The sequence below is a fragment of the Bubalus kerabau genome, chromosome 23 (assembly GCF_029407905.1).
Source record: "Bubalus kerabau isolate K-KA32 ecotype Philippines breed swamp buffalo chromosome 23, PCC_UOA_SB_1v2, whole genome shotgun sequence".
In the NCBI taxonomy this organism is placed as follows: domain Eukaryota; kingdom Metazoa; phylum Chordata; class Mammalia; order Artiodactyla; family Bovidae; genus Bubalus; species Bubalus kerabau.
Genome location: NC_073646.1, coordinates 14,809,646 through 14,823,215, shown reverse-complemented (window position 1 = coordinate 14,823,215; position 13,570 = coordinate 14,809,646). Strand labels below are relative to the sequence as shown.

General features: G+C 43.5%; 1 protein-coding gene across 2 annotated transcripts; it reads right to left on the bottom strand.

The window, feature by feature from the left end:
- Positions 1 to 1,647: 1,647 nt before the first annotated feature.
- Positions 1,648 to 7,320, bottom strand: MPV17L (MPV17 mitochondrial inner membrane protein like). Of its 2 annotated transcripts, XM_055561954.1 has the most exons (4): positions 6,879 to 7,283; positions 3,710 to 3,780; positions 1,997 to 2,026; positions 1,648 to 1,915 (listed from the first exon to the last, which is right to left on the bottom strand). In XM_055561954.1, exons 1-4 carry the CDS (start codon positions 7,186 to 7,188, stop codon positions 1,736 to 1,738), a joined length of 591 nt encoding a protein of 196 aa, XP_055417929.1. In that variant the 5' UTR covers positions 7,189 to 7,283; the 3' UTR covers positions 1,648 to 1,735. The 2 variants fall into 2 exon arrangements, with proteins under 2 accessions (XP_055417929.1, XP_055417930.1); XM_055561955.1 differs by lacking the exon at positions 3,710 to 3,780 and having other exon boundaries at positions 6,879 to 7,320.
- Between the last annotated feature and the right edge of the window lie 6,250 nt (positions 7,321 to 13,570).

Sequence of the window (13,570 nt, the reverse complement as noted above, 5' to 3'; positions counted from 1 at the left end):
CTTTTCTTTTTGATAGATAAATTGATTGATTGATCTCCAGTTGTGGCGTGTGGGCTCCAGAGCGTGGGCTCAGTAATTACAGCCCAAGGTAGGGCTTAGCTGCCCCTCAGCATGTGGCGTCTTCCCAGACCAGGGATTGAACCTATGTCCCCTGCATTGGCAGGTGGATTCTTAACTACTAGACCACCAGGGAAGTCCTGGATATACTTTTTAAATGATAAAACATGTCTTACATGTTGTGAAATAGCTCTTCTGTTATATGAACTACTTTTAAAACTTTATGAAAAACCAATTATTTTAGAATTAAACTCTCTAGAAATGTCCTTACTCTTGCCCCAATAATGTAAAATATATTAATATCTATTAGATTCAAATAACTCATATACTTAAAAGTCATATATTTATGACATATAAATTTAAATTACAAGTTATATAAATTATATGCTTAAATATTTAGGCAAACAAGCTTAAATTAATCTTAAATATAAAGTCTCAAGATAAATATATTAACATCACAATGTTCAACATCTTTAAATTTGTGAAACACTCCATTGGAAACAACAGAATAATGATGCAATTCTTGGGTGAAAATTGCTCAAACTTCTTAAAATAATCACATTTTAAAATCCATTTTTAATTTTTAAATCCATTGACTTTGAAGATAGAAATGAAAAACTGGATTGAATTTCTCATGTCAACCTTAAAAATTACCTATAAAGACTTACGTTAAAGCAGTAATTTAAAAAATATATATCATCAGTGTGAATTTCGGGATAAATATTTTCCCTGAAACTTTATGGAATTGAGTTCTTTCTTCCAGAAGAAAACTTATTAATTTTTTTCCAGAAACTTCATTCAATATATTTCTTTTTAAAAACAAATATTTTGTACATTTCATATATCTAGGAAATGGGATATTTAATGAAGTGCATATACTAAAAACTAAAAAACATTAACCAAAAAAAAGAAAAACAAAACCTTAAAAACTATAAAAAGAGAAAACATCAGTAAAATATACTCTATTCAGGACCACTAAAGATACACTATTTTTTAATAGATAAAATGTACTTGCAGAGCCTTCACGTTAGCATAACAATAAATTATTATACAATATTTGGGGGGTAATCTGTTTATTCAAACTTTCTGATTGAATGTGGTGTAAACAAAAATTTACTGTAAGGACTATTTTTGGTATAAAAAATAATCAGATCCAAAAGTGTTTAGGAGACAACCTGAGATTTTAGAAGAGATGTATACCATCAAAATAGGGGTTTTCTACATTAACTGGCAATAAAATATTAGACCAGAAATAGTAATGATTATAAAATGCCATTTTGCCATTATCATTGATATTAACCAAGGTAGTAGAGGAGTCAAAGTGGAGTAGGAAATGGCAACCCACTCCAGTATTCTTGCCTGGAAACTTCCACGGAGAAAGGAGCCTGGCAGGCTACAGTCCATGGGGTCGCAAAGAGCCGGACACAACTGAGTACCACCACCATTAGAGAGGTGAAAATATTAGAGAATTAATAGCTCCAGATTAGAATGGGGAGGAAAAGGATATGTGGATAAAATTGAAAGTTATCATTGCTAATTAAAAAGCAGTCAGGTCTATAGGAAAGTAAATCTTCAAAAGGGAGCACATAACTGGTAAGCAGAGTATTTTATCTGCAGGCAATTCACTGTGCTTACTTAAGGGGACAAAATGAGTCCCTTTCAGGGAGTTCTTGACTTGTCATTTCTCTGAGGGCTTTTCAACTTCATTTGTCCCCTTGATACGACGGAAAGTTAAAGCTGATTTGAAGGTGCCATCACCTTCCTGTTGAGAAAAACAGAGGAAGGTGGCCCACAGAAAACCACAGAGTCCAGTATAAGCTGTTCGCCAGCGAATGGGAATGAGGCTGAAGTTGGTCAGCTGTAACAGAGAGAACACATCTGTGAGTGCTCCGTGTAAACCAAACCCACGAATTAGCATTCTCAGTAGTTTGAAACTCACCTGTACAAAAGGCCAGTACATCAGACCACTCTGGAATAAAGGAAAACTTTATTAGGATGCTTTTAAATTGCACAAAGTAATCAGACCGTTTGTTCTATAAAGCATTAAAAAAAAAAAAAACAGACAACAAAATAAATAAATAAATAAAAACATGAAACATGGTTTAAAAGAGAAATACCAGACAGGAAGAATGTGGAGGTGGGAGTATATTTCGAACTAAGCAGATTAAATTAGACTACTTATGGTCTCTTGAGTGGAAGAGGGTGGGAAGTTGTACAGAAAGCTGTTAGGCACAGGCATAAAGATTTTTATTAGTTATAGTCATCTAGACTATAGAAAAGTCTACCTGAATGAGGACCAATTCTGGAAGACAACTACTTTCAAATCATTGTTAACAACATATATTTATATATTGCAGTTTTCCTGTTTGCTCACGCAAATGATTCAGGGAAATACTGATAAAACACAGGGTCATCAATGAATTTTTGAAACTATAGACCAAACCTACTTTATGGTGATTTTCTAATAATGTATTCTAGCTACTTCATGCTAGAGAATAAATTTAGCTTTTAAGATGGATTTAACAGGCTTTAACATGTTGGTTGGGGTTTCCCAGGTAATAGTGGTAAAGAATCCACCTTCCAACATAGGAGAGACAGGTTTGATCCCTGAGTTGGGAAGATTCCCTGCAGAAGGAAAAGGCAACCCACTCCAGTATTCTTGCCTGGGAAATCCCATGGACAGAGGAGGCCAGCGGGCTACAGTCTATGGAGTGGCAAAACAGTCAGACATGACTTAGCGATTAAACAACAACTGAGTATACAGTACCAGAGGTGACTTGTTTCAAGCCCTGAGAAACATTTTCCTTTTCTGTAAATACCATTGTGATATTAAGAAGGTTCATTTCACAGGGACCCAGCAGAATGCATACCTGGAAACATCAGCTCTAAAAGTGGCAATGATTCCATTAAGCCACTCACATTCTACAATTCCTATTTTGCAATAACTTCTTTGACTCCAAAAATCACTGTAATCACTAACAAGAATAAATACAAGAATGGCAGAAATCATTGTGAGCATTGAATAAAATTCAGAGGCACATATAGACATTCTTAAAGCTTCTCCTTTAACTGTTAAAACAATTTAAGATCTGTCAAAACACTGTACCCTTGTGTCAACCATCTGGAGCCCTAATTTAAGAATATTTTTATTTAAATGTATTTTATGTTAAAAAAAAAAAAAAAGGGGGCTTCCCCGGTGGCTCAGAGGTTAAAGCGTCTGCCTGCAATGCAGGAGACCTGGGTTCGACCCCTGGGTCGGGAAGATCCCCTGGAGAAGGGAATGGCAACCCACTCCAGTGTTCTTGCCTGGAGAATCCCATGGACAGAGGAGCCTGGTGGGCTACAGTCCATGGGGTCGTAAAGAGCCAGACATGACTGAGTGACTTTACTTTCACTTTATGTTAAAAAGATACAAAAAAGGACTTCGCTGGTGGTCCAGTGGTTAAGAATCTGCCTTCCAGTTCAGGGAGGAAGTTTCAGTCCCTAATGAGGAACTAAAATCTCACATGCCTTGAGGCAACTAAGCCTGCAAACCACAGTGAAAGATCCCCTGTGGAAACTAAGACCTGACACAGCCAAATAAATAAATATTAAAAAAAAAAAAAAAAGATACAGAAAGATCATGGTTGTATTTTTCAGAAGTCTGTCTTACCTTATACGTATTCCAGAATTTCTGTCTCATGTCCAAAAATATGTCATCCTCTCCTTGGAGAATACTCATACCTATTTTTAATAAGATTCAATAGGAAGAATACTGTGTAACAGTTCACATTTGAGTTTTCTATTCCAATATCACTCACTCAGTACGTCCCGTCTGACCCAACAGTGAACACAGAAGACAATCTGCATTCTAAAACTGGGTACATTTTAAAGTGATGATTAATATGAAGTGACAATAGCAGGGTATGAGGTTATAGCAGAATTATTTAGAAAAAAAAAAACTGTAAGAGAATTCACAAAAACCTCAATATAATCAGAGTGGGACTATTGGTGACATTTTTCCTCTCCTTTCAAAAGATTTTTTGAAATTCTTAAATTTTTTTAAAATTAATTTCTTCCTTTTACAGAAAGGCTGCCAGACCCTGGGTGTTCTAGCAACCTCAGATTTCCCATCTAAAGAGGCTTTTGAATTGGAATTTGAAAGCGGAACATCAATTCAATGCTCCTAAAAACATGTGGAAAACTCTGATGTTCAGCAACCCTGAAAAGGAAGTCTGGGGAAAAGAATAAAACCCTCTTATTTTAGGAAGGATGTAAACATAAGAGCGCTTTAAAAATTCTCCCCCAACTCTGATTGGGAGGATGGGGAAATAAAGTATTTTAAGTCAATTGCAGGGGATTCTTAGAACAGGACTTATAAGAAAACTGAGCCTAATATTGGTAATACCATACTCAACTTACACGGCAGTAACTAAGGCCTAAGCATTTTATGTCCTTTCTTTCATAACCCTGGGCTGAGGATGGTCAAGTTACAAAGGAGGAAAAGCGCTCAGGGAGCAACCCAGGCGTGGATTCTGAACCAGATCTCATAATCACAGCTATTCTAGCTTCCAAGGGAGGCCCAGCACAAAGGATCATCTAAGACAGGCAATTTCCAAGTCTAAAGAGCCTTGAACAGACATCCAACATACCCCCCTTCTACCTCCCCGACTTCATTTTTACAGGAGGAGAGGGAAGCAGGGTCTAGAATTGTGAAAAGAAAAACAAAGAAGCCCCATGGGCAGGAATCTGTTTCAGGGTCCTTGGGCCTGACTCACAAGCCCCAGCAGCCCTGTGGCTGTAGCATCTTTCTGGTTTCAGGCATACTGACAATCCCCGGGGAGATGAAGACCATGCCATGAATTGTGTTTGTTTCGGGCAAATCATTTTTTCTCCTATGAGCCTCAGTTTCCTCGTGTGTGTGTGTGTGTGTGTGTGTGTTAGTCACTCATTTGTGTCTGACTCTTTGTGACCACATAGACTGTTGCTCGCCAGGCTCTTCTGTCCATAGAATTCTCCAGGCAAGAATACTGGAGTGGGTTGCCATTCCCTCCTCCAGGGATCTTCCCGACCCAGGGATCAAACCCAGGTCTCCTGCATTGCAGGAAGGTTCTATACTATCTGAGCCACCAGGGAAGCCCCTTCCTCATGTGTAACATGGGAATAATGGTACCTGCGTTGCTGTTTAATTTTGAGAATTAAACAGGAATCTGATTCCCAAAAGCCAACACCACCACCCTCCACCCCATCACCATAGTACAAGGCCACTGCCGCAGCAGGCACGAGGAAACTTCACAAACCTGGCCTGGACATCACTCCCGGGGAAAAGGCACGGATTTCTGGTAAACCAGGCAGCTCCTGCTCTCAGGTCCTCTAGGCCCTGACCTCACGGACCCTGTCAACCCTGTGGTTGGCACTGTATCAGGAATGATTCCTGTGCAATTTGTGAGCGACTCTGGTCCTCAAAATGAGATCCATGGGGCAGTGCAAGTTCCTTCAAAGTGGTAACTTGATCACTTCCACCCGTTTAGAAGAAAGCACCAACAGGCACTGACATGACCCCTTGGGGGGAATCTGTGATCCCCAATGCTAAGGCCAGGCCCAGGATTCTTGAATTTTCTTAATGGATGGGTGCCCCTCCCATGCTCACTCCTTTCCAGGTGATAGAAAATGCTATGAAGATGAAGGCCGCAGAGCCCTCTCCACTGTTTTAGAATTTTAGGGCGCTAAGGAAGGTTCCCAAAGGTAGGCCCTCAGGCTCCTCGGTGCACTTTCTGAAGAGAGGGGCTCCCTGCACCCTCAGAGGTACAGAGTCCTCTCATAACAGGGGTCCAAGGTCTTCTCACATTATCTGTGGGTTTTGAAGTGGGAGTGGGACTCCCTTCAGGTAAACCTTGTTACAAAAGCAGGAGAATGGCCCTGAGCACACATTCTGGGGGGAAACAGGTGGGACCTGGAGGTTCAGATGGTAAAGAATCTGCCTGCAATACAGGAGACCTGGGTTCGATCCCTGCGTTTGGGCAGATCCCCTGGAGAAGAAATTGGCAACCCACTCCAGTATTCTTGCCTGGAGAATCCCATGGACAGAAGAGCCTGGGGAGGCTACAGTGCATGGGGTCACAAAGAGTCGGGACACGACTGAGCGACTAACACTTGAACACTTAGGCGGGACCTCAGATTCCCCTGTCTCTGCCCCGACCATCCTGAATCCCCTCACATTTTGTTTTCGTGTTGGAAAGGCTTATCCCTCCAGTGGAAACGAGGCCCCAGCCCCAGGCGTGAATTTTCCCAGGAGCAGGACCGCCTCCCCCCACCCCACCCCGGACCGTCCCACCCACCGCCCCACAACCTAGTCACAGGGATCGCAGAGGCTATGCTAACGAGCTGGGGGTCTCCTTGATATTCCCGTGGATCTTTTTTTTTTTTAGGGGAAAAATGGATCTCCATTCCTGCCTCCCCCAGTTCCGGCCTACGTACACCCCAGGGCCCCCTGAAACTTCCAGCCCCAGACTATTTGCAACCCCAGCGTCCCAAATGCGCTCCTCGCGCCCTAATCCCAGGCCTCTCCAGCAACCACGCTTCAATTTCTTTCCCCTCAATCCCCTTAATCCATGGTTCCCAGACTTCCCGGTCCTCACTCCTCGATCTCCCGCTCTCGCCCCACCCTCCCGGTCTCCTAACCCTTGGTCCCCACGGGAGGGTTTCCAGCCCATGCCCCGTCCCCACAGAGCCCCAGGCTCCTGCTCCGTCCCAGCCCCAGGAAGCCCCTGCCTCCAGTCCCCCAATTCCAGATCCGACCCGGTCCCCCAGCTCCGCCTCCAGGTCCCCGCCCGGCTCCTCACCGGCGTAGAAGGTAGAGACGTACACCGGCCCGCCCAAAGCCTGGTCGCACAGCACCTTGGCCAGGATGGTGCGCGGCGCGCGCCCAGGCAGCGCGCGCTCCAGCAGGCTCAGCCACACATAGTTTAAGTTCGCGTGGAAGGCCACGGCCACGGTAGCCACGTGCCGCGTATGTTGCCAGTCGGCCGGGCCGCCCCGCAGCACCTGCTGTAGCGCGTCGCCGCCCGAGAAGAAGCCGGCGTAAAGCAGTACGTTCGCTGGCCAAGGGTAACGCCCGGCGGCGCGCGTGAGCGCCTGCCACCAGCTCACCATGCCGGTTCCCAAGGCACCCCAAGAACGCAGGCCGCTGGCTCCCGCGCCTCCGCCCTCCGCCCGGGCAGCCGGCGCGCCGCCTCCAGCCACTTGCACCTACCTCCTTCCGATGCTCGAAGGCGATTGGGCGCCCCGCGCACACCCAACCCTCGCCGGCCAATCCCGTGGCCCCTGGCGATCCTGGGGCTGAGCTTTTGATGTTTGGTGGGTCCGCAAATGCTTGATACCTTGCAAGAAATGCCCAGAACAGGCAAATCCATTCGGACAGTAGACTAGTCAGGGGCTGGGCGATGAAGCGGGGCGGGTGGGGGTGCGAAGTGACTGCTAACCGGGTGTGGGGTTCTTTTGTGGCGTGATGAAATATCTAGTAATTAGGTAATGGTAGCGATAGCATATTGGAGAAGGAAATGGCAATCCACTCCAGTGTTCTTGCCTGGAGAATCCCAGGGATGGGGGAGCCTGGTGGGCTGCCGTCTATGGGGTCGCACAGAGTCGGACACGACTGAAGCGACTTAGCAGCAGCAGTAGCAGCAGCGATTGCATGGTAACGAAACCATTGAATGAATCGTGAACTGTGTGGTATGTGAATTATCCCTCAAAAACAAACCCCCCCCCCAAAAAAAAGTCTAAAAAAGGAAAAGCTTGGGGAAAAGTGGGCATACCAAAACTCGATTACCAAGGTGGTAGTGTATTTTAAATGTTTTTACATGCAAGAGATTCACAGTTTCAACACATACAGAGCACTGACTATGTACCAGTCTTTGGAGACAATGTCAGAAATTAACCTCTGAGGCCTTTTCTGAATGTGAGGTGGGATTCAATCCTCTTCAGAGGCTATGCCTCAATATTACCTCCCAAAACATATGCTGAGTTCCCAGAAGCAAGGGGTCGTTGGAAACCCAAACAGCAGGTGTAACCTCTGACCTCATGGAAGTCACTTTCTCTTTGCTTCTTTTTCTCCATTTTTCCTTCCTCCATGGTCACATCCAATTCCATTCTCATTTTCTCTCTTTCTCTCTTCTGTTTACCCTATTTTGGTTAATTATTAATTTTTGATTTTTAACTTTTCATTTTGAAATAATGCCAGACCTTTTGAAATGTTGCAAAAGTAGTACAGAGTTCCCCTATACTCTTCACCCAGGCTTCCCCAGATATTGACATCTTACATAACCATAGCACAATCAATCGTCAGAACAAGGAAACAGGCACTGATGTAATAAACTGCCTAGAGACCATATTCAAATTACTGCCAATTGTGGGATTTCACTTTCATGCATTGCAGAAGGAAACAGCAACCCACTCGTGTTCTTGCCTGGAGAATCCCAGGGACAGGGGAGCCTGGTGGGCTGCTGTCTATGGGGTCTCACAGAGTCTGACACGACTGAAACGACTTAGCAGCAGCAGCAGCAGTCCCACTAAAGTCCTTTTACGAGGACTAGCATTTAATCCTGGATCACTTTGCATTGCATTGAATTGTTACAGAGCACCTTAGTTGCCAACTAGGAGCATTAACCAGTTATTTTACAGTTTGTTCCTCAATTTGTCAGCCCTACTTTGTGGGCTGAATTGTGTCCCCACAAAATTCATAGGTTGAGGCCCTAACCCCTAGTACCTCGGAATGTGGCTGTCTTTGGAGAAAGGGCTTTAAGAGAGGTTGTGAAGTTGTGAAGTCACTCAGTAGTGTCAGACTCTTTGTGACCCCATGGACTGTAGCCCACCAGGCTCCTCCATCCGCAGAATTTTCTAGGCAAGAGTACTGGAGTGGATTGCCATTTCCTTCTCCAGGGGATCTTCCCAACCCAGGGATCGAACCCGGGTCTCCCGCATTGTGAGCAGACGCTTTACCATCTGAGCCACCAGGGAATTGCTACTTAAAAGAGATGGTTAAGTTGAAATGAGGCCCTTCGGCTAGGCCCCAATCCAATCTGACTGATGTCCTAATAAGAGGAGGGAATTTGGACATAGGAAGAGACATGAGAGCAGTGCATGCACAGAGGAAAGGTCATGTAAGGACAGGGTGAGAAGGGGGCCACCTACAAGCAAAGGAGACAGGCTTCAGAAAAAACTAAGGCAGCTGACACTTTGACCTTGGGCTTCCAGCCTCCAGATCTGTGAGAAAATAAATTGTTTAACCCACGTAGTCTGTGGTATTTTGTTCTGGCAGCCCTAGCCGACTAATCCACCCATTCTCTTCAGTTTGGGGGACTCTGCCAATTTCTGTGTCCTTTGACCTTTGCTATTTGCTCATGTACTGATCTTCATCCCTTCACACTCCTCCTCCTTGTTACTGGTTCCAAGTAAATCTTTTGTCAAACTTGTCTCCACTAGGCAGGTTCCTGGCACACACCTTTGTTTATTACTTAAATCCCCCTTGTATTATTCTTTTCCTATTGTTGCTGTGACAAGTTACCACAAATCTGTTGTCTTAGAGGTTTGGAAGTCAGAAGTCTAAAATGGACCCATGGACTGCCTTCCCTTCAGAGGCCCTAGAAGAGAATCCATCTCCTTCCCTTTTCCAGCTTCTAGAGGCCCTCTGCATTCCTGGATGGCTCCTTCCTCTGTCTTCAAAGTCAGTTTCGAAGCATCTTCCAGTCTCTCTCTCTGTCATTCTATCATCACATAGTCTTTTCTGACTCCAACTCATCTGTTCTTCCTCTTAGAAGGACCCCCTGTGATCACATTCATCCTACCTGGATAATGCAGTTTAACCTCCACATCTTGAGATCTTACCTGTTTGACTCTTTGCAACCTTAGAGACTGTAGCCTGCCAGGCTCCTCTGTCCATTGGATTTCCCAGGCAAGAATACTAAAGTGGGTTGCTATTTCCTACTCCAGGGAATCTTACTGATCCAGGGATCAAACCCTTGTCTCTTTTGTCCTGAATTGGCAGGCGGATGCTTTACCACTGCAACACCTGGGACATCTTTGGAGGGCTATTATTCATGTCTTACTTCTCTGTAATCCTTTCAATTGCTAACAGCAATTGATCACATCAGCTGAAATCAAAGGACCCATATCTCAACAAACTGCGATAGGACCAGCTGTTAACCCAGGCAATCTTTCATTCATTCATTCAGTTGATCAGTATTTATTGAGCACAGTTATGGGCCAGGCACTAAACTATGTGCTTGTGGCATGGATTTGTGTTCACAATGATTTTTTTCTGGAAAAAAAAAATCTAATTCCTGCCTAAATTAGAGGAAATTGTGGTCTTCGTTAAGAAAAAAAAAGGGAATCATCCTAATGACTCCTACATAATTCTCTTAACCAAATTTGTTAGAGAGAAAAATAGAGCAAAATTTGGGAAATTTTCTGAAAAGCAGGGTAGGGGAGGGATTAGGGTTTCCGGGTAGAATGTCCAGTTCAGTTCAGTCACTCAGTCATGTCTGACTCTTTGCAACCCCATGAATTGCAGCACACCAGGCCTCCCTGTCTATCACCAACTCCTGGAGTTCACCCAAACTCTTGTCCATCGAGTTGGTGATGCCATCCTGCCATCTCATCCTCTGTCATCCCCTTTTCCTCCTGCCCCCAATCCCTCCCAGCATCAGGGTCTTTTCCAATGAGTCAACTCTTCGTGTGAGGTGGCCCAAGTACTGGAGTTTCAGCTTTAGCATCATTCCTTCCAAAGAACACCCAGGACTAATCTCCTTCAGAATGGACTGGTTGGATCTCCTTGCAGTCCAAGGGACTCTCAAGAGTCTTCTCCAACACCACAGTTCAAAAGCATCAATTTTCGGCACTCAGCTTTCTTCATAGTCCAATTCTCACATCCATACATGACCACAGGAAAAACCATAGCCTTGACTAGACAGACCTTTGATGATAAAGTAATTTCTCTGCTTTTCAATATGCTATCTAAGTTGGTCACAACTTTCTTTTCAAGGAGTAAGCATCTTTTCATTTCATGGCTGCAATCACCATCTGCAGTGATTTTGGACCCCCCAAAAATTAAGTCTGACACTGTTTCCACTGTTTCCCCATCTATTGCCCATAAAGTGATGGGATCAGATGCCATGATCTTAGTTTCTGAATGTTGAGCTTTAAGCCAACTTTTTCATGCTCCTCTTTCACTTTCAAGAGGCTTTTTAGTTCCTCTTCACTTTCTGCCATAAGGGTGGTTTCATCTGCATATCTGAGGTTATTGATATTTCTCCCAGCAATCTTGATTCCAGCTTGTGCTTCCTCCAGCCCAGCATTTCTCATGATGTACTCTGCATGTAAATTAAATAAGCAGGGTGACAATATACAGCCTTGACGTACTCCTTTTCCTATTTGGAACCAGTCTGTTGTTTCACATCCAGTTCTAACTGTTGCTTCCTGACCTGCATATAGGTTTCTTAAGAGGCAAGTCAGGTGGTCTGGTATTCCCATCTCTTTCAGAATTTTCCAGTTTATTGTGATCCACACAGTTAAAGGCTTTGGCATAGTCAATAAAGCAGAAATAGATGTTTTTCTGGAACTCTCTTGCTTTTTCCATGATCCAGCAGATGTTGGCAATTTGGTCTCTGGTTCCTCTGCCTTTTCTAAAACCAGCTTGAACATCTGGAAGTTCACGGCTCACATATTGCTGAAGCCTGGCTTGGAGAATTTTGAGCATTACTTTACTAGCTTTTGAGATGGGTGCAATTGTGCGTTAGTTTGAGCATTCTTTGGCATTGCCTTTCTTTGGGATTGGAATAAAAACTGACCTTTTCCAGTCCTGTGGCCACTGCTGAGTTTTCCAAATTTGCTGACATATTGAGTGCAGCACTTTCACAGCATCGTCTTTCAGGATTTGAAATAGCTCAACTGGAATTCCATCACCTCCACTAGCTTTGTTCGTAGTGATGCTTTCTAAGGCCCACTTGACTTCACATTCCAGGATATCTGGCTCTAGGTGAGTGATCACACCATCGTGATTATCTCGGTCATGAAGATCTTTTGTATAGTTCTTCTGTGTAGGATGCAGATTTAATTTTGAATTTCATATGAACAATGAATAATTTTTCGTGTACGTATATACCCTGGTGCAGTATTTGGGCATGCTTACACTAAAAAATTTTAACTGTTCATCTGAAATTTGAAGTGAATTGAGCAGCCTGTACCTTTATTTTTAATTTTTTTTTTTTTGGGCCACACCCTGTGGCTTATGGGATCTTAATTCCCTGCCCAGGGATTGAACCCAGGCCTGGGAAGTGAAAGTGCTGAGTCCTAACCACTGGCCCTCCAGGGAACTCTCAAGGGCATCCTGCTTTGTTTTTTAAAATATTTATTTGACTGTGCTTAGTCGTGGTATGTGGGATCCAGTTCTCTGACCAGGGATTGAACGTGGGCTCCCTGCACTGGGAGTGCAGAGTCTTAGCCATCGGACCAGCAGGGAAGTCCAGGCACCCTGTATTTTTAAAACACAGCTATTGGGATTGACATTCTTGGAGAGTTCGCTGCATGTGTCAATTTTCTACTAACCACTTTAATACATGAATTCTTTTTCTCCTCACAGAAAGCCAGTGAGGCTGAGGATTGGTAACAACCTATATAGAGAGAGGCAAATATCCTCAAAAATCTATGGTGATGTTTATGAAAGAGCTCAACATATTTACTTAATGGGAGTTGAAAGGAAGAGCAATGAATATTTTGAAAGTTGAGATGGTTTTATGTAGATCAGTATATACTTGTCTCTTCTTAAAAGCAATAAAAAAAAAAAATGCAGCAGTTAAAGACAATCTAATTAGGTAAAAATGCTAAAGAACTTGCCTGGCCTTCAAAGGAGAAGAGATGCTGTGAGATAAATTCATTCATTCCATTGATGCTTCATCATCTGTGCAAGCTGTGATTCCGAGCCCTCTGGCAATAATGAATTAACAGGTTTACGGGACATTAATATCCCTGAACAGTGGAGGATAACCAGGGAATGTAGTGCTGAGTTAAAATGGAAAAGAGTTTTGTTAGGAGCTCTTTCAGCAGGGAGTAAAGTACTGATGTGGGAACTGAGCTTCAATTTACAACTAAGGATCACATTAAATACACATTAAGATGATTACAGGGAAGCTTATTGTAACCATTATTATTTCATTATATTTAAATGAATGAGGACTTAATAAGAACCATCAACTGGGCTGCAATGTCTAAAATCTTCTATCTTGTTTCACTAATCTGGAAATTTCTGCTGACAAAAGTTTACTGTGCTGAATAGGCTCCAAGACCAACAGGTCTGTTTTCCAACAAACGAAGGAAGCAATCAGCTTCAAAAAAAAAAAAAAAAAAACCATGACCTTCAGAAAAGGTCATGGAAGCTCCTCCAGTCCCTTCAATATCACCTCTGAGACATCTTTTGTTTCTGAGGGTGTGGCTACTAAGCCAGAGACTGACTCCTTGTCACCTGAAATGAGGTTGGCAACAA